The sequence below is a fragment of the Rhinolophus sinicus genome, chromosome 15 (assembly GCF_057876585.1).
Source record: "Rhinolophus sinicus isolate RSI-liver-muscle chromosome 15, RSI-T2T, whole genome shotgun sequence".
NCBI lineage: Eukaryota > Metazoa > Chordata > Mammalia > Chiroptera > Rhinolophidae > Rhinolophus > Rhinolophus sinicus.
The window spans coordinates 39700747-39727145 of record NC_142515.1 but is presented as its reverse complement, the minus strand read 5'-3'; the positions used below and the strand labels follow the sequence as shown (position 1 = coordinate 39727145).

At 35.0% G+C, this 26399-nt stretch overlaps 2 protein-coding genes across 4 annotated transcripts in view; one reads left to right on the top strand and one right to left on the bottom strand.

Moving 5' to 3' along the window:
- Window positions 1-26399, bottom strand: part of PHYHIPL (phytanoyl-CoA 2-hydroxylase interacting protein like) — a 128093-nt gene that overhangs the window by 28720 nt on the left and 72974 nt on the right. The window contains exon 1 of one of the 3 annotated variants that reach the window (XM_019731833.3): window positions 19407-19786. The exons of the other annotated variants lie outside the window; for them this stretch is intronic. Within the exon in view, the coding sequence (XP_019587392.1) occupies window positions 19407-19512 (106 nt within the window). The 5' untranslated portion in view covers window positions 19513-19786. Of the gene's footprint in view, window positions 1-19406; window positions 19787-26399 lie in introns of those variants that run through there. 3 annotated transcript variants of the gene reach the window in all.
- Window positions 19605-26399, top strand: part of LOC109447443 (uncharacterized) — a 174912-nt gene continuing 168117 nt past the window's right edge. Inside the window, exon 1 of the mRNA XM_088792650.1 lies at window positions 19605-20080. Coding sequence (XP_088648776.1) covers window positions 19605-20080 — 476 coding nt within the window. The remainder of the gene's footprint in view (window positions 20081-26399) is intronic.

Here is a 26399-nt window from a genome sequence, read left to right as displayed (position 1 = left end):
CATCAGGGAAAGGCAAATCAAAACCGTAATGAGATATCATTTTACACCTGTTAAGATGGCTATTATCAAAAAGGAAAAAAGATAACCATTGGGAAGGATATGGAGAAAAGGGAAGCCTTACACATTGTTGGTGGGAATGAAAATTGGTACCACCATTATGGGAAACAGTATAGAGGTTCCTCAAAAACTGCATTCTTTCAACGTTGATCTCAAGTCACATCTCTGAAAGCCTATCCTGATGACTCCAGGGTCTACAGGAAGCTTCTCTCGGAACTCTTATAGTACTTTGTTGGCCAGTACTGTATAATCCACAGGTTCTTCTATTTTATCGTATGTCTGTATTACATGGGCTTTGAAATCAGACAAGACTTTGATATCTTTACCATTTGAAGTTGTCTGATCTTGGAGATATTACTTAAATTATTTGTACGTAAGTGATTTACACTAAAAGTGGGGAGAATGAAGCTTACTACATCAGGAAAGGGGAAATTACTTAGGAAATTAAGCTTAGGGAACTAAGTTTAAGCTTCAAGTGCCCTTCACTTGTACTTGTTTCTAGTACTTGATTTTGTACCCTAAATTTTGTGTTGTTTTTCTCTCTAATACGATATCCCAAAATGTATAAACTTCAGACCACAAAATCTGGATCCATCCCTGCCTATAATAAATATATATATGCAGGCCCACACGTTCTAAAACAAAGACAGTTAGTTAAGCAAAAATCCTTAGTTTGGAGACAGGATGACTCAGAGAACTAGCAGTGGCATCTTTGAGTCTGATTTCAATGAAATTTATACTATTAGAAAATTATTCTTTCTGTGGTCAGCTAGAAGCTAACACTTAGCTTCTAAAAGCTAAGTGTTATTATTTTAGGGAAAAAAAATAAATGTTTAATCTTAAATCCACGGTCAGAAAGTTTTATGCTGACACAATACCTGAATCTCTCTGTTTTTTCTGGTCTGCATCCTTAAAAAGAATGGTTTCTCAAATGCAGGTAAGAATGATTGAATGCTATTACATCTATTTACTAGCAAGTGATATACATTTATTTTCCTTACATTTTGTATTTACATCATAAATACATTAAAGTTATCTAAGTTTTATTTTTAACATTGAATGATTTATAAGATATAATTTATTATGTACCATATTTTAGATATTTTCTCTACATCTGCCCCTTCATTGTGATGCACAACTTTATGTAAAATAATTTAAAAATGCAAAATACATTCACAGTAACATCACAGATAATAGTATGCATAGAAACAGTTAAAAGATTTTATGAGCAAACATTTCTTTGAAATACAAATACCACAATTGTATGGTGTAGAGAAAAATTAGGAAAAAAGATATACATTTTTCTCTCCATTAGAAATTCAAAAATTGGAATTTCAAAACATACCTAATATGTTATTGACAACTCATTTCATTTTGTGACAGTTTTCACCAGCAAGTACACTTGCAAACACTAGAGACGCTACTGAATCATAAAGTGTTTTAAAACTGAGACTCTGTTTGTATTCAGAGCATTGTTATAGAATTGATCAGCACAAAAATTTATTTTCCTAAATAAGAATAAAACGTTTTCCCCCATCGCTTCCAATTCCCTTTATACTTGAAGACTAAAAAGGTATCTTGGTTGCAAAATAATTATTGGAGATAATGTATGTTTGCAAAAGGTAAGCTAGTATATATCACTTGTCACCTTGAGGTTATGAAAAGGCAAAACCAGTTTTCAATAGGTAACTATATAAATTTTGAGGGTTAGACTCCCACTCTAAGAATAGCAAAATAAATATTAATGAAAAAAATAAACTCTTCTCAAATCCAGTTAGAAGGCTAACTGACATCTTCAACAGTCATTTATTGAATAAGTGCAAGAGGACTCAAAGATGAATTAATGAGACACTCGAGTTCATATTTTCAAGGAGCTTACATTACAGTCTGGTAGACACACATATGTATGCTTATGTACTATATACATTTATAGTATATCAATTTTTAAAGTGCTTACTCATATATACCCTTTCAGACAATGATATATTTCTTTGCTTCTCTTCGTAAACAAACTTCTCTGAATACCTGCAAATTATGCTATCTCCATTTCTTCACCTCCTATTCACTCTTTACCCAGTCAAATCTAGTTTCTGCCTCTACCACACAAAATTCCTTGTCATGTCACCAATAAACTCCATGATAGCAAATCCAATGGATACTTTTCAGTTTTCCCCCGACTTTGTCTCTCAACAACATTTAACACAGATGACTATTTGCTGCTTCTTAAAACATGCTCTTAAGTTTTCTCTTAGCTCATCGACTTCTCGTTCGTATTCTCCATACCTTTGCATAACTAAGAGTTACTGTTTCTCAGGGTCTACACCAGTGCTCTCCAAAATAACTTCCTGCAATGCTGGAAATGTTTTTATATGTAGTTTAGTATAGGCCACTAACCACATTTGACTATTGAGCACTTGAAATGTAGTTAGTGTGACTAAGGAACTAAATTTTAAACTTTATGTAATTTTAGTTCATTTAAATTTAAATAGCCACTTGACCCTAATGGCTACTGTATTGGGCAGCACAGAAAGCCCTCTTTGCTTACTTCTTCCTATAAGTGATATCATTCTTTGGTTGATAGTTCCCAAATTTTATCTCAAGATCTCTAAAGTGTATTTAACATCTCCACTTGGATGTCTCACCGACACCTCAAATTAAAAATATCTGGAACGGGACTCTTGATTTTCCTTCCTAAACCTGTGCTACAATCCAGCATTCCTCCTTTTTAGTAAATGTCATCATCATGCACCCAGATGCTCCATCTAGAAATTTCAGACTTCAACAACTAACATAGGTTAACTGATCTTTTTCAGTCTTGCAAACATCCAAGCTCCTTTCTCCCTGAAGGCTGCTTCTCCTCTTATTATGCTTTACTTCCAGTTCTCTGAAAGCCCCTCTTCCTATCCTTCAGACAATATTACCCCAAATACGACTTCTGCGACTATTCTACCTAAGTTTGTCTCACTACTACTGATATTCTCCATAAGCTCATTTATTTTCTTCATAGCACTTATATAATTTCTATTAGTTTATTTGTGTCTTTTAATCTGTTTTCCCTTTAGACCACAAGATATATGAATACAGGGATCATATTCATCTTGTCACCAACATTTCTAGTGTCCAAAAAAGTAAAAATTTATTGAATACATGAATTCTTAAGTAAAAGAACCAATATATTCCTTAAATTCAGAAGTATAGTATTTTTATGGTTATAAAATACCCTCTTGTGAGTTGGCAAAGGAAATTTTAATTATTAATCATTTGATTTTCAAAGCTTCATGATAAATTATCCAATTTTTTCTGTACTACTCAGGTGGTAACCAATTAGAAGGCAACATTCACTTTTGTAGGTTAAATGAAGAAGTTAGTAACTATACTTTAAGACACACCTATAACACTACAACATTTTGCTATCATATTATATGGGTAAATCCTGCCAACCCAACCTCCAAATAAAATTCTTTTTCATGCACAGATTATAACAATAAGCAAAAATTTATCTCTCAAAATAATTTTTTACTGAGTTTATCATTCTAAAAACAAAGAATACACAATATTCAAAAAAAAGGAAAGAAGTGTTATCAGTAAAAAGTATACTACCTACCATGTTACCCCGCCACTCAAGTCCTCTACCCAGGAACATTTTCAGTTTTTCTATATCTCATTCCAGAATATTCTATACACATGTCTTGTTATCTGTCCTTTCCAGATATGGAATCTCATTTCTCTAAGGATCCCTGGTTGTTTTTCATGGAAAATGGCATTTCAAGACCATGATCTGGGCACTAAGGCTGTTCATTCCCAGTGGGTTGATCTTGTAGGCGTTTTCATTTGACAGAGCTAGGAATTATTTGGTTTTTAAAGAGTAAAATCATCATGAGTTCTAACGATAATTCTAATTCAAATTCAGTACTATCGGGTTTTATTTGAACCACTTCATCTTATAGTCATATTTCCTTTCCCCCATGCTTGGTTCTCAAGGGGACCAGGATGATAAAATTAGAATATTAGTTATTTAACTCATTTTTAAAAATCCCAGAACCCACACATAACAGTCTCATAATAACAATACTAACATTACTACCAACAATATGATTTCTATAAATAGTTTATAAAGTTTTTTCAGTGCTTTTTTCTATAGGGTATGTGTCACTAGAAATGTATAGTCTAATCTCTACATTTTCAAGTCACTTGAGATACTTCCTCTCTGTGTGATTATACCACCAATTGGATATACTTTGAGGTTCAATTTATTCATTTAAAATTTTAGGGATCTTTCTTTTTTAATTTTTTTTACTGTAGTACATTTTATTAATTGTTCTTGTTATTTATTGGTTTTGTGTCACCCCTGAGCATCTAGCCCTTGCAATCCAAGAGTATATATTATTAAATATTCATTCATGTTTTCTCCTTGTGCTTTTATGGTTTCATTCTCTAAATATTTAAAACTTTGATCTGTATGGAATTTATGGTACAGAATAGAAACCCATTTTAACTTTTTTTAAAAATCCAGATGGCCATCTAGTTGTCCCAACACCATTTATTAAAGAATCCATCCTATTCCTATAGATTAGGAATATCATCATTTATTAGGAGTCCAGACTCATGTCATGGCAGGAGTTTCCAGTGGCAGAAGGGTCAGTGTCAATAGCTGAGAGCATTTACTGGCAACGGCACTAATGGCAGTACCTGAAGTAGACTAGCATTCCAGTGGCAAAATCTTGGCTGTTTACATCCTTTGTTTTCTACCCAACCAAGGTCTTCTAGTTTTAACAATGATTAACAGCCACTTGAAATTCTTCCAATATATTCTTTGCTTATTTTTCAATCAAAGTACTCTTGGCTGTTTGCAGCCAAGAACCCTAACTTATACAATGTGATTTTTCTCCTACAATTCAATGGTGAGCACTCCCAAAATTACAGTCTTTGGGTTTCTGCTCTAAATTCTGCAGCTGAAACTCATGTCCATGATCGCAACTACTAGAATTTTCACTATCATCTCTAGTAACTGATTCCTAACATGAATCACTAACCATGAGCTCATATCAACTCATCATTTTTATATTTTTCATTTCCATGGGTAACTATACCTATAGTTGGCTACCCTAACATTTAAAGCTCTCTCTTTTAAGTATTATTTTTCTAAAAATATTCTAGAACTTTAAAAGACAGTATGACATGTTAAAGGCAAAGCAAACCGAATGATTTGGTTAGAAAAAGATAAGATAAATGGCAGGAAATAAGGCTGGATTAGGAGACAAGGGTCAAAATCACAGAGTTGGGGTTTTTTATGTTAGAGAGTTAATATTTAATATAGATAATAAGCAACCACTAAATTGTCCATTAAAAATGACACAGACAACAAATATGGCTTCTAATGAAATCAAATAGAATCACTGACTGAATTATAATTTATCATTAATTTACTATGTATAATGCATAACTTGATAAGCAGATAAAATCAGTATTTAGAGAATTACTGTACCATTTGGAATATATACAGATTGTCTATCATATAAGTGTTACACTGGGATGATTCTTATTTATTATATAAGGGCCCATAGACTACAGGGCCCATAGCTATTTAGGGATACACGTCATTCACAGTTTGGTATTACTAAATTATGGAAATAACTATATAAGCCCCTTCTTTGAAAAAGGAAAATATGAAATCAGAAATATAAGTTTTACTTTAAGAAAGGAATCAGCTCTTATTAAAGACAAACTATAAACAAAATCAGTTGACTTGAAATACTTTGGTTTATTCAGATGCTGTGCTGTAAGGCAGCTAAATTTACACTTAACTAAATAATAGAGCTATTTGTGATATTCTTAAGTAAGGTATATTTAGCCATGCTGTATTTTTTAAGTAAAATATCTGTTGTGTTAGCCTATGGTTCATTGAGAAAAGGACCCTCTTGCTGTATTGTTTTTCTACAGAAGCCCATCTTTACTTATTTGAAATGTTAACTCTTATGTTAATGAATCATGTTATGCTTTCCAAAATTTTGAGAGTCATAAAATATGACTACTACAGGAGATAAACCACACCTATGGTTAGTCACTTAAAATGTAATAACTTACCATGAGCTTACAAGTAATTTTCTTGTCTCTTTGGTTTTAGTTCTCAGAAAATTACTAAAAAAATAAACAAAAACAAACCCAGAGCAGCTCTTAGTTACTTAGTAGCTTTTAAAACTTTCTGTATGGTTTATGCAGTATATAAGTTTGACTCAAATAAAAGTGTTGCTGAATGTTTCTAACCCAAAACACAATATGGAGTTGTATTTATCAGGCATGGCTGGTCTACTGGATTTCCAGAACTAGCCCATCTTTACACAGAATTTTTGGTAACTACTGTAAAAACAGAGACTGGGTTAGATTAAGGATGAGTAATACTGTTGATAGTATTCAGACACAGAGATTGACAGACGTTTAAAGTGGAGATGCCAATCAGGGAAATTCCAAATAGCAGGAAGGGGGATGTAATCCAGACAGACTATCAGAGAAATTTAGCATTCTACAAACAGCCAAAGCTGCATTCAGTAGGCAAAGTATGACACAGAGTAAGAGGAAGGAAGGAGGCAGGAAGGAATACAGGTGATCATACTGTGGAACCAGGGAGGCCTAACAGAAAGTTGTAGAATTAATTCTACCTTTAAGGAATCATGGAAAGCAAAATCCCAGGATTCAAAAATAGCATCTTAGGCTAGAAGAAACTAGGATAATGTTCAAGAAAACAAGGCATAGATTCATTTGTAGATGAAAACACAGGGATTCAGTTGCTATAGATAGATACAAGAAAAGGCTTGATCAGAGAGGTCAAAGCAAGAGCTTAATTACTAGAATCAATGTACTAAGACATAGTAATGCCAAGAATGAGTTGATGCTAATTTCATAAACTCCTGACCTTGAGTTCCTTACAGTATCCATTCTTAAATACAGCATTGTGACCAGTGATTGGAGAAGGGCTAAATTTAAATGTGGCATTAAAGAACTCAAGTTGTGAAATATAGAAGAATTATCAGGGCAAAGTCTATGAGTCAATACTAATTCAAACCCTTGTTTTCAATGTCACTCCAAAATTCAAGCTTTAAGTGTGAATGCTCCCTTTGCTTAAAAAAACAAACAAAACAACAACAACAAATTAGCTGAAGTAGAACTATGGACACAGGTTATTTAAAACTCTGCAATTCTCTAGTATACTGGTAATTAGGATATCACACCATTCTTTTAGCAGGGGATATGAAGATAAATCCATGGTAAAATTCACAGATATATTCTCCATGTAAACTGACAAAATAGGTAACTATATTAAGGACTTTAAGAATAAAGTTAAAACAAATTAATAATGTGAGCAATTGAGAAATCTCATGGTTGGTGAGAAGAGTACAATGTTATAATTAGAAAAAAATCGGGGAAAATTCTATGGAAAATAGATGGATCAACTGCTTCCCGTTTGGTCCCATGGCCAACACTTGCACAATCTTACATTAATGAAAGTTATCCACCTAGAATGTCGCAGGGGCAAAAGAGAGCTGCGGCATCAGGATAATGTGAATAAAATGTCCATAAGGAGTTGGGGCATCTTCTTGCTGTCTAACTTTAAGATAGACTTCATGTTTTTTTTTGTTTTTTATAACTTTATGAGACTCTTTCCTACTGAGCCTGACTGAGTGCCTATCCCTAATAAATATTTAAATATTTGTTGAGTGAATGAGAAATGCATGAATGAAGAATATGAAAACATGAATATATGACTAACGCGTTCTGGAGATGGCACTCCCTAACAAGGACGGCAATACTTAGTATGTTAAGAAAAAAAATCTCAGATAAAAGCCAATAAAAAAATCATACAGAAGATACACACTCATAAGAGAAAGAAATCTATGTAAAGTGAGAATCTGGTCCTTGAGTTCCCCCAGCTGACATGAGAATGGAACCAAATTAAATTTGCACTAATCCAGGGAGTTTGAAATTAATACTACAAGTGAATAAAAGCTGAAGGAATTTTTTTTTTTTTTTTTTTTTTTTTTTTTACCACCAGTGAACTGGCTTTAAAAAAAAAATATTAAAGAAACTTTAAGCTGAAAAGAAAGGGTACTACAACTACTTAAAGGATACACAAGATAGAAAGATGTAAAATGTGACATCAAAATCATACCAGGTGAGGGTGAGAGTAAAACTATAAAGGTTAATAATGTACTCAAATTTAAGTTGCATCAACTTAAAGTACACTGTTGTAAATACAAGTTGTTATATGTAAACCTGATGGTAGCTACAAAGCAAAAACCTATAGTAGTTACACAAAATATAAAGAGAAAGGAATCTAAGCATACCACTAAAGAAAGTCAATATGGATGGACCTTGAGGGCATTATACTAAGTGTAAGTGAAATAAGTCAGACAGAAAAAAATAAATATTATATGATCTCACTTATATGTGAAATCTAAAACAACCAAACAAGCACTGCCCCCCCAATATCATGGATATAGAGAACAAATTGATGGTTATGTGACGCAGTGGTTATAGGGTGGACAGAATGGGTGAAGGAGGTCCAAAGTTACGAATTTCAGTTATAAAATGAGTAAGTCATGGTGATGCCATATAAAACATGGTGACTATAGTTAATCCTATACTACACATTTGAAAGTAGCTAGGAGAGTGAATCTTGAAAGTTCTCATCACAAGAAAAAAAATTTATAACTATGTATGATGATGGATGTTAACTGGACTTATTGTGGTGATCATTTTGCAATACACACAAACATCAAATCATTATAATCTATAACTGAAACTAATATAATGTTATGTCAATTATACCTCAATAAAAAACACATTTAAGTTTTTGATGAAAAGGGGTGTACAGTTACGTCATGTTACCATAATAGCACCTTTCAATGTTGAGTGGATTTATTCATTACAAATATACCTTGCTCTATAAAGCAAGAAGTGTAAAAAAAAGAGTGAATATTATAAAAATTCATTCTTAAAACTCTTTTTACCTTGTACCTCTATATAAAAAAATGTTGAGAGTGTACTTATAAATAGTCGTTTCTTTATAAATTATACACATGAACTACTGTACTAAATAAATATTATGAACATTATAGACTACAGACAAAATAGAAATTCAAAATGATAAAATACACAATTTTAAATAATTTATTTTTCCTTACTACTAAAATAAGTATATAAATAAGTGTTTTTATTTTGATAAACTTGGTGTAACATTTTGCAATACAGCAACTCAAATGACCAGCTCTAAGTTCGTTTACTTGGATACTTGGTTTTAAGGGCGCAGTTAGAAAAGATATCACACAAGAACGGATACATCAGAATGGAGAAAGTGCATCATTAGGTGCCTTACTAAACACTAACATTTGTCATTTCTCAATTTCATACACTAATTATATAAAGGTACCCCATGTACATACAGTATACCTGGTAGTTTGACATATTAGGTTGGTGCAAAAGCAATTGCGGTTTTTGCAATTATTTTCACTTGACCTTATCCAAAAGGCCGAGAAGCGATTTTGCAATTATTTTCAATCTTTTAAACTGCAATTACTTTTGCACCAACCTAATACTAAGTATTAAACTATATAGATAAGATTAATGAAACTTATTTTTTCTTATTTTAGATAAGACAAAATAAATACTAACAGAAGTTCTATTTCTTCGCCCCAACTGATTATCTTATGTGCCCTTGGGTTCATACAAAATATACCCATGGCTTTTACACAACACTTTTGGACATCCTTACATTGTGAAAACAAAGTATATAATTTCCCCTTAAAAAGCAGTAGACTACAACAGGAAAGTGGAAGTAAGCCATTCACAGACCCATAGTGATAATATGAGGGAATTAAAATCATTTTAAAAGCAAAGTAAATTCTGCTACCAAAATAACAATACTATATATTGTTAGTATAATCATTCTAGTCTATTCAAAAATTTGCAAAACTACTTTTTCGTTTAACAAGAGCTATTCTGGGTAAAATCCTTTTTCTCCTTTTTGTTTTCTTAATTCATCACACTTTGCTTTCTTAGGAATCATTTTTTTACTTCAAAATGATGTTTTTGACACTACACAAGAGTTCTACGTGCTCAAATTTAAAAAAAAAGAAAGAAATTTTGGGCAACAAGATTTGCAAAACTATAGGCAAATGATACAAATTCAGCAGTGCTTTCGAAATTTGTCAGCACAATTATAATTTAGCTACCTTTGACATGGCCTATAAATAGAAGCTAAAAATGTTAAATCTTTGACTTCCTAATAACTAATATATACTTCCCTTCATAAAAATTCCAGAAATAATTTAAGAAACCATTGTTTAAGAAAATTTAGTTGGTATGACATTTCATAGCCATTTTGCCTGTCAAATTCTTAAGGAAACAATTAAAACATTAGAGAAATGACAGAACACTATTGAAGGGAAAATACTTATTCCCTGATTAATGTGTTTTGTAAGTTCAGATTTGAAATTTCAGATTTTCTTAAAGGACAGCACATCTAGATTTTAAAATGCAATGAAAATAACTAAATACACGCACATTATTTATGATAAATAGCATCATGCATGTATCCAGAGAAATGTATTTAAGATTTTCATTAAACTATTAGTACATGATAATGAAGCTAAATGGTCTTTGAATGTCATAAAATTAAAATTGTAATGTATTAATATTACAGGCAAAAAAACTGGGGGAAAATTCTTCAAATTATTATGAGGGCAAGGAAAAGTTCATCAAGTGTTGATCCATAAGAAGTTGTTAGAAATATTTGTGAAGCTCTTAGAACTATTTATATAGTGGTAGGTATACTTCTACAATCCATGGTGCAGAATAAAATTCTGGTAGAGGTGGCCAGATTGTATTTGGCACATTTATCACTATTTCAACCTTGAGTTTATTACTGTAAATTTTATCATTAGAATTTCAATGAGTAAAGATTTTAGCAAAACAAGTAGTGTAAACAGCAAATTTGAGAACCACTCACTGCTTGTTAGTCATTAGGGTTTCCTTTAAAAAAAAGAAATCACTAAAAGTAATAACCAAAAAAGCTATATCAAGTCCCAGGGAAATTAATATTGGATATACTGACCTGCATCAGAAGAAAATATACAAAAATAGGCTAAAATACCCAGACTTAGCACAGCTTGAAAAAGTTACATAAAATTATAATGATTAAAGTTTATCTAAGCTTAAAGAATCTGCAGAAAACAAAAATTAAGTGTAAAAAGACTACACATTATTTAGACTAGCTTCCAATAGATACCCTAGTAAACATTAAAATTAGTAGGTTCACAGTCAAAAGAAAGTCTTGGAAATATATGTTCAGTATGTAAGCCCTAGAAATAGCTTTGGTGAAGATTAGTTTTTCTTTAGGCTACAGTTTCATTATTTTTCTGCTAACTTGAGTTCCAACAGTTCATTTATTTTATGTACTGCAGACTATGTTGCCAAGGAGGGAAAAATTAAACCAGAGTTTTTCCACAGTAAACACAGAAAATCATATACTTAATACTCTTTCCAGTCAAAATAACCAGGATAAATCTATCAAGTTCAGAGCTTAGGTCAATTGTATTTCTTCCATGTTAACTTCCCCAAATAACCACATCCAAGTCAAATTTATTATATCAAAAGTAATTAATTTTCAAATGGTTTTACATACCACAAAAAAAGACACCAACATTTGAATTTACTCACTTTAGTGAGCAGTTCAACAATTTGACATGGGTCTGAAAGAAGACTGACTAAAAAGGTAAAGAAAGGGAGGAACACTTGATAAAGGAGAAATAGGAGCAGCAGAAAAACAGCCTCAAAAGGATTACCAAATTTTCACCTTTATCCTTAAACTCGCTCCCTATGAGACACAGGTAGATATTTCTGACAGTCATCTTGACATTTTCATTAATGTCACAGACACGTGAAACCTAACTTGTTTCCAAAACACTTTAGTAATAGCTGGTTATCAACACTACTACTTCACATTCCCTTCAACCAACAATTACCACTTTATTTACTGGTGTCAAAATGTACCCAGTCTCCTATGCTAGTAAATTTATCTGTCTCACAATTCCAGTTTAATGACAAAGTCAACGAATGTTTTTTGTCAGAAATGTTCAATTCCACCCCCCATTTTAATCTCTTAACAATCCTAGTATCTATAATTACCTTATAAGTGGTTAAACTCCTGAGCTCAACATTCCAGTTCATTCCTCAAATGGAGCCAGAATACTATTTATTAAACCAAATGTGTAATATCTCTCCCTTACCTAAGAACTTCTTTGGTAAGGAACCAGAGCAGTGGTTCTCCAAATGAATCACCAACATCGGCATCACCTGGAAATTTGCTAGAAAATTCAAATTCTTCGGCTCCGCCTCAGATCTAATGAATCAGAAACTCTGGGCATGGAGCCCAGCAATCTGTTTTAACAAGCCCTGCAGGTGATAAATTTTGAGAACCAATGGTTTAAATTGGTTCTGAGCAATGATTTAATTTTTTAATACAGAGTTCATTAAAGGATTCCGCAAACATTATCATTTAAATTCCTTTTTAATTATTTCTAAACTATTTTTAAAACTGTAATACAAACATCACACATTATATTGTTCTGTATTATGTGATTTTGGGGTAGACATCAAAACAGAACTTTTCCTGCTATCTCACGGCAAAAAAAAATGGCACAATGTATAAAAAGGTTAGGGCTCTGTTCATGTTTCATGTTTGTTTGTTTTTCTAACTCAAGTCAGCAAGTATATGCTCAAGTAAAAATTTACAAACACATTATGTACGGGCATATCTCGTTTTATTGTTTTAACATTTCTCATTTTAACTAGGGATCCATTTTTAGTTTTATGGGTAATTATTTCCATTACCTATACTGGCAAAAGTATAACTCTATCCCAAATATAGAATAACTTCATCACAAATATAATTAGAGAAGTACGCAAAACTCATAGTAAGCCCCTTCTACTTAACATGACCTGAAAGGCCAGGCACAGGCACCTGAGTCTTGTCTGCAACTAACTGAACACTGCATGCAGGCAGAGCATACACCTCAGAGTGGTCGCAGGTTTGGTTCCAGACCACCACACTAAAGTGAGAATTGCAATAAAGCAAGTCATAACCATTTTGCTGTGAAGGATCTTGCCTTTAATTTGTAAAAGAAGAGTATGTAACTGGGTTCTCCAATGGGGATCCACAGTGAACAACAGTGAGATGGCAGTATACAACATTGTTCTGGGAATGTGATCTCTGTGAGAGAGGGAAGTGCCCTTGTAAAAGGGCATAGGACATATTTGGATGTCCAATCAGACTCAAAATTTGAGATGTAAAAAATTGTCATCATGGCATCTAAACATTATTTCCTTTCTCCTTTTTCCCCCCAATGATTCTTCTGATTTCCCAGACTTAAATTCTAAAAGTTATTCCTGATCCTTTCCATTTTGCTTGAAAATTCAATCACAAATTCTTAGTAACTGTTTATTTCTTTGATACTATGACCGCTCACTATCCTTCCATATGGAGAACAAGCTGATCCTGCTTATCCTGTTTTCATGTCATGATTCTTCAACTCTTTACTGCTAGGGGTCTTTCCCAAATACTAATTTTACTTTCAAATCTACATGTATAAAATATAGACAGATCAACAAGACAGTTTAACTACTAACTAGCAATAATAAAATATTTCAGATAGTTAACAGATGAGGCAAATGCTTTCCGGTAGTAAAAACTGAATTTAAATAATTAATAAACAATAAAAAGATTCTTATAGAGAAATTTAACAGAAATGTAAAACAAATCCAAGAATGAAGCAAATACTATAAGGCAAAACTTAAATTATGCATCTATTAAGGGCAGAGAAGGAAAACCAGAAATTAGAAGGATTACGCTTTCTGCAGTAATTGTTGCAGCTGCTGTTATTACTGAAGCCCAGAATAAAATATAAAAGTAATCAGAAAACTATACTCACGCAAGTTACAGGAAAAATCAAGATTGGGCGTAAATGAGGGGGAAATAGCAGCAGTAATAAACAATATGACTTGGAAATTTGCTTAGACAGTGTTCTGCTGGCTCACCTAGGCAACAAAGCAAGTTGCCAGTGTTACTACTTATGACACATCAGTCATTCTACCACTGGAGGGAGTCTGGTCACATATTCTTTGATGTGACTTTTACTGTAATAATTTCCTATTCTTCACGGGGAATGAATTAGAACCCCTACCAAGAATATGAATTGGTTTAAGCTGATGGTTTTCAAGCTTCATGTTTGTTTCTTTGTTTCTTTTAGTTTTTTTTCTTTTGTTTCATAATCACTAATAAAATTTTACAGTATCTCTATAGTCATATCTGGGTCTAAGAAATGAATCCAAAGGTCACATATGCTAGTAAAAACCTATCCTTAGAAAAAAAAATCATAAAGAAAAAAATTGTTAAACCATGAACAGAGAAGTGCATTGATACAAATGCCTACCCAAAGCAGGTATCAAAGTCACAAGGTACATGAAACACAACAAACAGTGGGTTTTAAGTAGAAGCTGAAAACAGTTTGTAGGATTAAGTCTGACAAGGATATTACCGATGGAATAGAAAATTATACACATAAGCAAAGGACAGAGTACTGTAACTGTGATTATAAAACTTACTGTCCTTTTAAAATTCAGAATTTATAGTTTCCATTGACCACTCAAGTTGAAGTGCATAAGAAGAATTTACTAAGTAAATAAAACACAATTCAAATGAAAAAAACAAAGATCTAAACATTGGCAAAAAAGAAAAATCAAAAGCTGTTCAATTCAAGAATGTATGTAGAGAATAATATTCTATTTATTATAATTATTATCTATTTTATGTTAAGATTTGTGAGAAATGATATTTAATTTTTCACTTAATTAACAGTACTACAGGATCAACATTATATCCATTTTACATGAGAAAGTTTGAAACTAAACAAAGGTTAAGTAATTTGCTTAAGGTAACAAACATATCTATCAAGAATCAATACTATGTCAGAGGTCTTTCTGATTCTAAAATAGTATTACCACTATGCTATATGCATGTCAGTGAGACTGAATAATGACTATCTTACATTCCTGTACTATCAAAATAACAGTTATGGGCACTCCTCCTAGATGTCTGCTTCAGAAAATGTCATTATGGATTAGCTAATACAGCATGGTGCTACTAAGCATCCGCATGTGACTTTATGTTTCCAAAGTTAAAATTGTTTAATTCACATGTCAATAAGCATAAAGAAGGAAGTCCCAACTGATTTATAATTTAAATAGATAGGTTAATGTTCAAATTCAAAGAATTTTTAACTGTGTAAAAAGGAAAAAAACGTTTTTCTTTTCCTCCACAAAACTATTGTTAGAGACAAAGAGAGGGTAGGTAATCTGTCAGCTTCTGTGCAATTTCTTTAAAACATGTTTTGTTGCTGACTAGCATCATAAACTCCATAAATCATATCACGGCACTCATAAAATGCCTTGATTATGGAAACAATACTTGTTAAAGCTTGTAAACCTTGGGGATGGATTTAAGTCTATACAACAAATTAATTTTGTATTTTCTTCCTTACTATTACAGTAAGAGTGCAGGGAGCTTGGATGCATGTAAAGCAACATATACAGAGGGTGCCAATAAAATGTATACACATTTTAAGAAAGGAAAAAACTATTAAAATTGTAATACTCAATATATACCAATAATAAAAGATGAATACAAGTCATGTTTGACTTCTGCAATTACAAGAGGTGCTCAAAATGGTTACCATCAGCGTCCAGACACTTCTGATTATGGCAAACTACTGCTTGAGCAATGTTGACCGGTGTCCACTTGCATACATTTTTTGGCACCCCCCGTAGATTTTTCCTTTTCAACAAGAAAAGAAAACTTCTATATACACATGCATGATAAAAAAGATGAAAACTAATGTACAATTTTATGTGTGAGGTTGGAGCTGTTTTGTCTTATCAAGGATAAATTGGGGTATGAAGTATCTATGTAAAGAAACAAAGTGGAAATGGTTCCCCATATTACTGATGCTTGCATATGAGACATTAATCTTTTCTTTCAATTTTTTTGAGAAGGCCACAATTAAAGTACATTATATATGCAAACTGAGGATACTTCAGCACAGCAGAGATACAGGAACAGAAATACTCTTCTACTTGCAACAGAGTTTATACAAAGGACTACATCTACAGCACATTTGCAGAGGTTTCCTGATAGAAGTCTATCCAGAATCATCATTTTGAACTACAAGTAACATCCAGGCAGGACCATGTACTAGCAGCCAAAGCATACATGCCTAGGATAAAAGCATACATGAGATAATGTGTATGTATAAGAATCCTTTTGCTTAATTAAAAAACTCAATTAAGTGACCACTTGGACTCTGTTTCATATTCTACACAGACTATTAAATACTTTGAGAATCAATGAAAAAAAAGAAACATTGTACATTGTTGCTAACAGTATAAACATTAATTTATAAGAAAATAGGCAAGTGACAGAAAAAAAACCTAAGAGAGCCAAGGAAACACAGAAAGACATAACAGTTATTTTTACCAACAACTATAGCTCTTAGTTGATGCAATAAACACAACATTATAAAATTAAAAACACCTACAAGTGGAGAGAATAAAAGGAAATGTATGTTTAACAATCATATTATATTTTTTCCTTTTCTATTTTATCCCACTTCCAAGGAATTCATGTTGCTCTCATTTTTTTCTATCGTCAGATTAATAGTACAGTAAAATAAAGTGAGAAAAGTAAAGAGCAAACAAGACAGATATATTTCTATCATCATAAAATTATGAAAATATAGCACTTATTACGTACTTAAGCACAAAATAGATCTTCTGCCACATCCTAATCTTTCTGGTACATATTTATAGAAGTAAAATGAGACCTGGGAGGAAGTAAAATGAAAGACGTGAAGGGAGCAAATACCATCTATGTAGCTGACTATTTCTCAATATAAAATTAGGATAAATAAGACCTGCTTGACAAATTTAAAGCAACATTTTAAAATTGTTCTGTAAAAACAACTATATTATCTCCTCTAAATTATGATGTCAACTTAACATTTTTTTTTGAAACTGACATGTAGTCACAAAATAAAAAATTAAACATTGAACAACCTCTCTGCATAAGCTATTTCCAAATTTTACACATCTTTTTAATAGAAGACTTGTCTCTTTGTACTTGTTGGTATGCGCTATTCTATAAAATGAAACCCTATTTAATTAATCTATGTTTAATCAATTGAAAGTCTGCAAACAAGTAGTAATTTTCATAGATATTGGTTAGTGCCAGCACCCCCCATTAAATATTACATAATTTACTCTTTTGCAAGTTTCTAGAATATTTTGCAGGTTTCTAAAAAATATTGTCAAAATAAAAGAGCCACCACTCTAGAAGAAACCACAATAAATGCAGCATTAATTTTTGCACCCTACACTATTAACTCTGTAAAGTTCATAAAAAAGTGATATCTTTATTAATATTACTAATATCTTTAAAACATGTGGTAAAGGTAATTTTAAGTAATAAGATTACTGGGTTCTGAGGAGCAACCATGAATTACCTATTTCCAATAACTACAGTAATGAACTTTTGATATATCATTGAAGTAAATGAAAATGAAATCTACTTTTATTAGATTCTTGGTTTTCTCTCAAGTCAATTGGGGAAAATCAAAATATTTACAATGGTAAGATTATAAAAAGTCATTTCACAAATGTATAAGCTAAAGCCAAATGACTTACTAAGTGGTATATTAAAAATAATCTTTGTAGTCTAATAATGCAAACTTATATATGGAATGCCCAAATAATGATTTTTTTAGATGTCATAAATATGTGCACCTATTACTATGGTGACCAAAAGTCCAAGGATAAAGGAAATATAAGCAGCTTTTGCAAGAGTATTTATTTATCCATGCTACACCTGTTTCAGAAATTATTTAAAGTGACTTTGGCTTCAAAGAGCAATTAGTCTGTGTCCTAAATTTATTAATAAACAGCAATTCAGTGTTCAGTTGACCTAAACTGTACTACATAGCAACGCCTAACCAAGTTATTACCACGTAAATGACTTTGGAAACAAGACCTTTCACTCTTTATTTGGATTGCATACTGATAAATTTTACAACCTTACTGTAAGCATATTGGTATCTCCTTAGTATAACCTTTCCTAAAAAAGCATTTTAAAATCATCGTCGCTATATACAGTTAAACATTAATTTTATTTACAGCCAAAAGTTTTCAGGATCATCTTGACAATACAAATTGTTTTTCCTTTGTCAGATATACAGTCTCACAATTATTTGGCCAATTACTAATCAGATATCTGTTTTACAAATGAAGTTTTATTCCCCATTACTGTAACAGCGCTGACTCTCCAACTACTTCAAACAAACACAGAAGCACTACAACTACCCATGTTGCACATAGTACTAGGTTACCTCTATCGCTCAGACCTGTGTTCAGTCTCCTTCTTTAGGAGACTGACAACTTTAATAACAATAGACTAAGCCATATAATATCAAGACACAACGGTGAATATTCGCCACATATTCGCCACATATTCTGAATCACAGCAGATATATCAGGCCACTTCCTTTACAGATTTTTGACAGTTTCGGAATTAACAGCCCCAAACCACAAAGCTTGTGGCTGTCCTTGGTGCTGAAACGCACTCTTTCTTGGTCCTTCACTGAAAAAAACAACTGCCGTCCCAATCCCATTTTGAGAGGATGAAAAAGAATTCTAAATGGTGGGGGTGGGGTGGGGTAGGGGAGGCGAGGGGTTCTGAAGATGGGAGGTTTTAAAAAAGAACTGATAAGTTTCTGAGCTGAGAATGCTAACTAGTGTTCGTGTATGGGGGGTGAGGAGTGTGATGGTCGTGGGGGGGGGGGTGCTGGAAACACGCAGAGGGCATTTTCCCCTTTGGTGCCGGGAGACCCAGGAAATTCGGACTGCGGCAAAGATCAGAAACGTCTCGCATCGGGCAGCAGCCTCGGGTAGTAACGGCGCCCTCGCCGGGGCAGCTCCTCGGCCGGGGCCAGACGGGCAAGGACGGCGAGGGGCGCCACGGCCGGGTCGATGGCGACTTTCCGTGCCAACGCGCTAGCTCCGGGGTCCTTTTGTTTCTGGGGCTTGAGGGGAGGGCGGGTAGGCTGAAGGGAACCCCCACCTGCTTTAATTTGCACAGAGGGGACAACAAAAGACCTTGCCACCTGGACCGGCAGGGTTCGCGGAGCCAGAGCCGCCGTGGCACCTGGCCGCGGGCTCGGCACCCCTCTCCTTATGGTCCCGGTCGCTCTTACCGTCCCGGTCGCAAAGCTGAATGGCCTCCAGGCTGAGATTTTTGATCACCTCTTCACAGGGGCTGGTGGGGCTGTTGAGGGCATGATCCAGGCGCGGCACCTCCATTTTTATAGCCCCCTTCTCAAGCCCGCTAGCTTCGTATCCAGGGTCTCTCGGTGGGAGAGAAGGGCGGGAAAGGGACAGGGAGTGGCGGAGGAATGGGAGTTGCTCTGAGATGCGGCGCTGAGGAGCTGAGGCTGAGCCGCCGCGCTAGAGCCGCGGCGGAGGCGACGGCCCTGGCAGCAGCTCCGGGTAATGTGCGGCTCTCAGAGACCAAAAGAGACCCGCGCGAGGGCGGGAGGTGCGCGCTCCCGGCGGGGAGGGGACGCGACGCGCGGAGAACGGGAGGGAGAAAGCGCGGCGCGCGCACGCGCGAGAAAGGACGCGCCCACCTGCTGGCACGCGGGGCTCCCCTCCCCCGCCCTTCCGCGCGCACGCGTCCCCGGTTGCCCTCGCGCCATGGCCCCCGCAACCCCGCGCATGAGGCGTTGGACGGCAGAGCGCGCAGGAACTGCAGGCGACCGGGCTTGACACGCGCTCGCCTGGCCCTCTCTGCCGGTGAGGGTGATTTGGCGCTCTTTCGCTCCTCGCAGTGTCAGTCGGAGCCCAGGTTGGCACTGCGGCGTCTACACGGGTAGGTGAGAGTGAGCAGGTTGATTGTTTATCCGGATTGGAAAATAAGGGTTCAGACCCTTTGTATCGGGGTTTTGGAACCAGCGGCTACTTTCGCCCCCACAAGGTCCGGGGCTGCTCGACACCCATACCCTGCTTGCTCAGCCTGACATTCCTCCGAAACAGCTGCGCCAGTGTGAGAAGAGCAGTGTGAGAAATGAATGCATTAATTGAGGAGGGGCAAGGTTTAGGGGCAGAACCATCCTTCCCTCTTTCCCTCCTTTCAGCCCGCCCGCCTTCTTTCCTTCCTTCCTCTCCTTCCTTCCTTCCTTCCTTCCTTCCTTCCTTCCTTCCTTCCTTCCTTCCCTCCCTCCCTCCCTCCGTCCCTCCTTCCTTCCTTCCTTCCTTCCTCCCTCCCTCCCTCCCTCCGTCCGTCCGTCCTTCCTTCCTTCCTTCCTTCCTTCCTTCCTCTCCATCCTTCCTCTCCATCCTTCCTTCCTTCCTTCCTTCCTTCCTCTCCATCCTTCCTCTCCATCCTTCCTCTCCATCCTTCCTTCCTCCCTCCCTCCCTCCCTCCCTCCCTCCCTCTCTCCCTCCCTCCCTCCCTCCCTCTCTATCCCCCCCTCCCTCTTCCCTTCCTTCCATCCTTCCTTCTGCCAGTGAAGGGGGCAAGGAAAACAGTAGCCTGCATGCCCTCAGGGACATAGAAGGAACCTTTTCTGTTCCCTCAAGTTACCCTAAACTTGTCTGCCCATTGTTTTTAGTGGCATTTAAGATTCTGTATTACACTTAGTGGAGGTGCAAATGTATTTAAAATAAAATAGATACAGATCGCAGCCTGTTGACCTCTGTTGCCTTGCTTCTTTAAAATAGGTTTTTAGTTTTGTTGCTATTTCAGGATCAAAAATAGTACCACCACCACCCCTTTTTAGTGTGTGTATTTATTCTCAATTAAAGTTCCTTTTTATTGATTTTTCCAATTTCAAACATAAATGTTAACCAATAAAGTATCAATTTACATAATAGATTGCTATATGCTACCCTTTCTAGCCACATCCATGTAGTCTTAACATGACTAAATCTGGTTAATTGGAGCCTCATAAAACAGAAGGACCAGCTTAAGGTAAAATAAGCCTGAGAGAAAACCTGGCACAACTGCAAGTTGATAAAAATCTGTGGAAGATAATTGGGTATTTTAAAGTGAAGTGTCCTCATTATGAACTTAGGTATTAATGAAGATGTATCTCCTTTTTGTAGTTTGAGAGAATTCCTATGGTAGGTGGGGGTGTCCCCAAGGAGAAGGTCAGTTATTACTTGTCAAGAAATATGACAAGATGGCACTTAACTGGTAAATTTCCTGTGTCCTAAAGCCTGATTCTGGAGGACTAGAAATTGCTATTGCCAGCCCAACCACAATGGGTTCATCTTTCAGAGTACTAGTATCAAATTTACAAATCTCAAAAGGAGCTGTGTAAACTAGATTAGCAATTTATTGATTTACAAGTGAAAAATATAACTCATGCTTATAATTAAAATTGTAACTCATACATATATTTATTAAGCACCTGCTATGTCCAAGGACAATATACTAGATACTAGAAATGTTGAGTTCAAATCTATTAGGAAAGAAACACATTGAAAAAGTAAAATTATGACGGTTGTTATGAAAGAAGTAGTATGGGAACTTGTGGAAGCACACACATGGGTCCTGACCTCGTGTGGTTAGTCAGGAAAGCCTCTAAAGGATTTTATTTTAAGAGAATGGAAAATTATTAAAAGGCTTTAAATGGCAGATTAGCATGATCAGATTTGTGGGCCAGAATATTTGTGTAATGGGAAAAGGGGGTAATGTTTTGAGAAATATTAATGTGACTTTCTGGGTATAAGACCTATTCAATCCAAGGCACTTTTTTGCTGAGGATTTAAATTATACAAGAAACACAAAAGAAAGAGTTAATGTTTGACTTTTGACATTGAATATGAGATTTTTTTTTTTTTTTTTTTTTTTTTTTTTGCAAGCTGTTAGGCTTCAAATCAAGGCATTGTCAAGAGACAAAATATAAATTTGTTTATGGCTTAACATATCAAGGCCAGGCCTAGAAGTCCAAATGATGAATTTCTCCCATAGTGAAAACAAGATATACTATTTCATCATAAAGGCTCAGGCCAGAGATTATATAAGGAAGATAGTGGCTATGAGGTAGGTAAAGTACAAGAAAATTCTGTTTTCTTTGGCTCAGAATTATGGAAAAGAAGTGCTCAAGAAAGGCAACCAACATTTTTACTCATTCTCACCTTGAGGATTGAATTGAGATAGCTTTAGAAATATCCAGATAGGTATGGGAAAACTCAAGGAAAGAAAAAATTCTGCCCCAATTCTTAAATCTTTGGAAGGATATCACTTAACCAGGCTGAGGTTACCACATTCAAATAACCTTGAACAGGGCATTATAGATGGAGGGAGGGCAGGAGTTTACTTTCCAGAACTGCTGAAAGTTCCTGTGTACTCAGAAGGTAGCTGAGTTGAGAGCTAGCAGACCTATCATGAAGTCTGATGTCAAAACAGCAAGGTGTCTGAGTTTTTGTTTCTTCATTTGTTTGTCTGGTTCTTTTGCTATTTTCAGTTTTATATACCACATATCAGTGAAATCATACGGTTCTCGACTTTTTCTGTCTGTTTTATTTTGTTTGGCATAATCTCAAGATCCATCTACGTTGCGCAAATGGCACTGTTTCATTTTTTCTTATGGCAGAATAGTATTCCATTGTGTATATATACCACATCTTCTTTATCTAGCTCATCGACACAGACAATAGTTTAGTGGTTACCAGAGAGTAAGGGGGGAGGGGAGGTGTGGTGGATAAGGGTAAAAGGTATCAACTCTGTGGTAATGAAAAGAGAACTGACTCTGGGTGGTGAACACACAATGTGAGATATAGATGATGTATTACAGAATTGTACACCTGAAACCTATATAACTTTACTAACAATTGTTACCCCAATAAACTTTAATAATAATAATAATAATGAAGAGTAAGTTGATATTCTATCAGAAACTGCAGGATGGACCTAGGCCAGGGATGTCTAAAGTACCAAGAAGATGAAACCTGTTAGAGATGGCTATCAGGCCCTGACCAAACTGAGAAGGCACAAACCATGAGTTCCTCCAGCCACCATCTTCATGTGAAAGACCAGAAGCAACTAGGCATACAAAGGATGTCACCACAGAGATCAGAGGAGGCAAAAGACATTACTCAAATCCAGTAATTCTTTGTTCCAATACCTGAGGTTAATGGAAGCTCCCCTCTCCTGATACTCCCAAATACAATCTGAAATAAGATGTCGGGGAAAAGGTAGAAATCTGAAAGACTGAGGATCTTACCTAAAAAAGGTGAACTTTACCTACAGGAACTAATTAAAATACTGATTGAACCCAGTTTCCTGGATTAGACTAAAAACACACACCCCCTCCCTTATATATCAGTGAATGAGATTTCATGAAGATGACCAAATCAGTTTTAGATAAAATGAAAAATTTTTTCATACCTAAGTTGCAGTGTGAATAATTGCAATCTTCATGCACTTAAATCATTTAATTGTTAGCATAAGGTGCCCAATATTACAGTCAAAATCCTATCAATCATTCAAGTTTCCACTCAAATGGTACATTTTCTGTAGATTATTCTCTCTGCCAAAGTCTCTTTTTGTTTTATTCCATGGGGCTTTGTTTATAGTTATACACAGACACAATCACACTATGATTTAAAAGTTAGTACACATTAGAAATAAGACTAAAATTTGAAAAGAGCCTTAAATATATCCTAATTCAATCTCTTGTCCGATGTTGAAGCCCTTGACAAGAAGCTGTTTATCTTTTAATAAATAGTAAATTAAAACCCTCATGAAGTAACCCAAAACCTCACTCATTCTGAGCCCAAAACTGACTCCTGTCAGGTCAATAGAAAGGCCTCAGTTTTCCCCTCTGTTGGTCAGCCACAGTAATGATAATCTTTCTGCTGCCCATATATATTCAATTCTCTGGCTAAATATTTCTCGTTCTTTCAAATACTTCTGATACCACATTGCTTTGAGTCCCTCTATCACTCTGGACAGTCCTCAGGATAGCTCTAATTTTTCTAAGGTAAACACACCAGGTGGGAAATATAATAAGATTATAAAGAAAAACACAGTATATGGCAACAAAATGCAGCAAATGACCGTGAAGTGGGGAAGTAATTGCTATAAAAGACACAATTGGAGTGATTATCAAAATTTGAATGTGGACTGTGATTACAGTAGTCTATCAATAGTAAATTTAATAGTTTTGAAAAAATAAAACAAAAACAGAGTAGACTTATCACTATCTTTGCTCTGTATTCCAGACATCTTGTAACACAGCCCAAGAGCACATTAGCTTTTCTGACAGTGATATCACTATGCACACATCCTGAGTTTGCAATCACATAAAACCTATATTTCTTCCCTGAAAATATCTTATTTTCCCTGTAATATTGTAAAATTTAAGCACATACTTGTATTTGCATAGAGAAGATACTCAGTATATTTTGCTGAATTATTTGAATGAACTTCAATACTTTGAACGTATTTAATTAAATTGCTGCACCTAGCCTAGAATTTTATCAAACCCAAAGAAAAGTAGGTTGCTAAGTTCTTTAGTGCAGAGGTCATTCTTAGGTGAACCACAGCCCTAGGCGCAACCCAGCTTTTTATATCTAGGCAGAATGCAAAATGTGAGAACCAAAACCATAGGTAGAAGCAAACTTCCAAAAATGCATAGTAAATGGAATGTGTTTTTTTCCCCCCTCTCATTACCATAACTTTTCCTAAGCCCCTATTATCAATGGTAGGGTGAGAGAAAGCTGATTGACAGAGACAAAGTTGAAAGCAACTCAGATATTCTATATTCTTTACCCTGATTCAGGTTGAGTAGTGTCTGGACTTGTGAATATCAAATGAGATAGTACATATGAAAGTGCTGTATGAACTGTAAGTTACCTCAATATTGTTTTTATAGAACACTAAGAATGCCATTAAGAAAGGATATCTGGTCAATTTTACAGTGCAAATTTCTAGAAATATTTTAAAAGCTATTTTAGAACATTAAGAGCTTCCATATTTAGAATATCTGTATAGTTTAGTGTGTTGGGGCCCTTAAAAATTGCATCAAGTTAGGTGTGTTTTTTGTTTTATCTCAGTGGTAGATTTTTGCCAAGCCCATAAGCAAATACCTACTCAATATTGAATCTCTCCCCAGTATTTGATTTCTACACTCCTAATTCTGTGTCATCACAGATGGGAGAAGTTGGAGACTTTTGATGACTTGATCCATTACAAATTTATGCTGTAAAAATTCAGCTTGCTTGACAATTCAATAGCTATTGTAGACTTTTCTCTTTGAAACCCTCAGCTCCACTCCAACTTTCAAAAACTGATCATTCCCTCTTTCTACTGGAAAAAAAATCACAATGTGATATATAGATGATATATTACAGAATTGTACACCTGAAACCATGTAACTTTACTAACAATTGTCACCCCAATAAACTTTAATTAAAAAAAAAGAAAAAATGAAGGCAGAGTAAGATTTCTCATTCTTATTTTTAGCTCAGTAGATCATGGTAAAACTTGCTACTTTTCTTCCCTCGTATGTATTGTCTATTCAGTACCTGTGTACTGCAGACTAGAGTTAGCTTCCTATTTTTATCCCCTTTAGCTACTTTGGTCTTTTTTCCCCCTCTGACTTTTTTTTTTTTTTTGTCTTTTTTTTTCGGTCTTTTTTTTTTTTTTTTTTTGCCAAATCTCCTTAATTTAAAAAATTATCTTACTTGAACCAAACAGTTTCTATCCAATTTCTTAACATCCTAAGGTATGTAAGGAGTCCATTATAAATTGTGAAGTATTAATACTATAAGTGTTATTCATTACCTTTTAATCTTCATGTAATTTGTCATCCATCTGTACCACTCTGATTCTTGCTTACTCTTCATATGTCATATTTGGATCTGGTGAGATTTTTTTCACATCACCAAATACAAAGGCCTTTTATCATCTGCATCCTCTTTGATATTTTAACAGTTTATTTCTCCTGAACTTCTGTAGCACTGAACTCTTCTGGGTCTCTTCCTACATGTGTGCCTAATGTTTATCAACTGTAGCTTCTAAGATGCCCTCCAGAGCGTAGGTGTTCTTTAAAGTTCAACCTCTGACATTATGTTCTTCCCTGTTTAAAGCCATTTCCGCTGAGAAGGCATGCATTCCCTTGAATTTTAATGTCTTCTTAATGTTCAGATTCTCACCTTTATCCTCAAATCCCTATCTC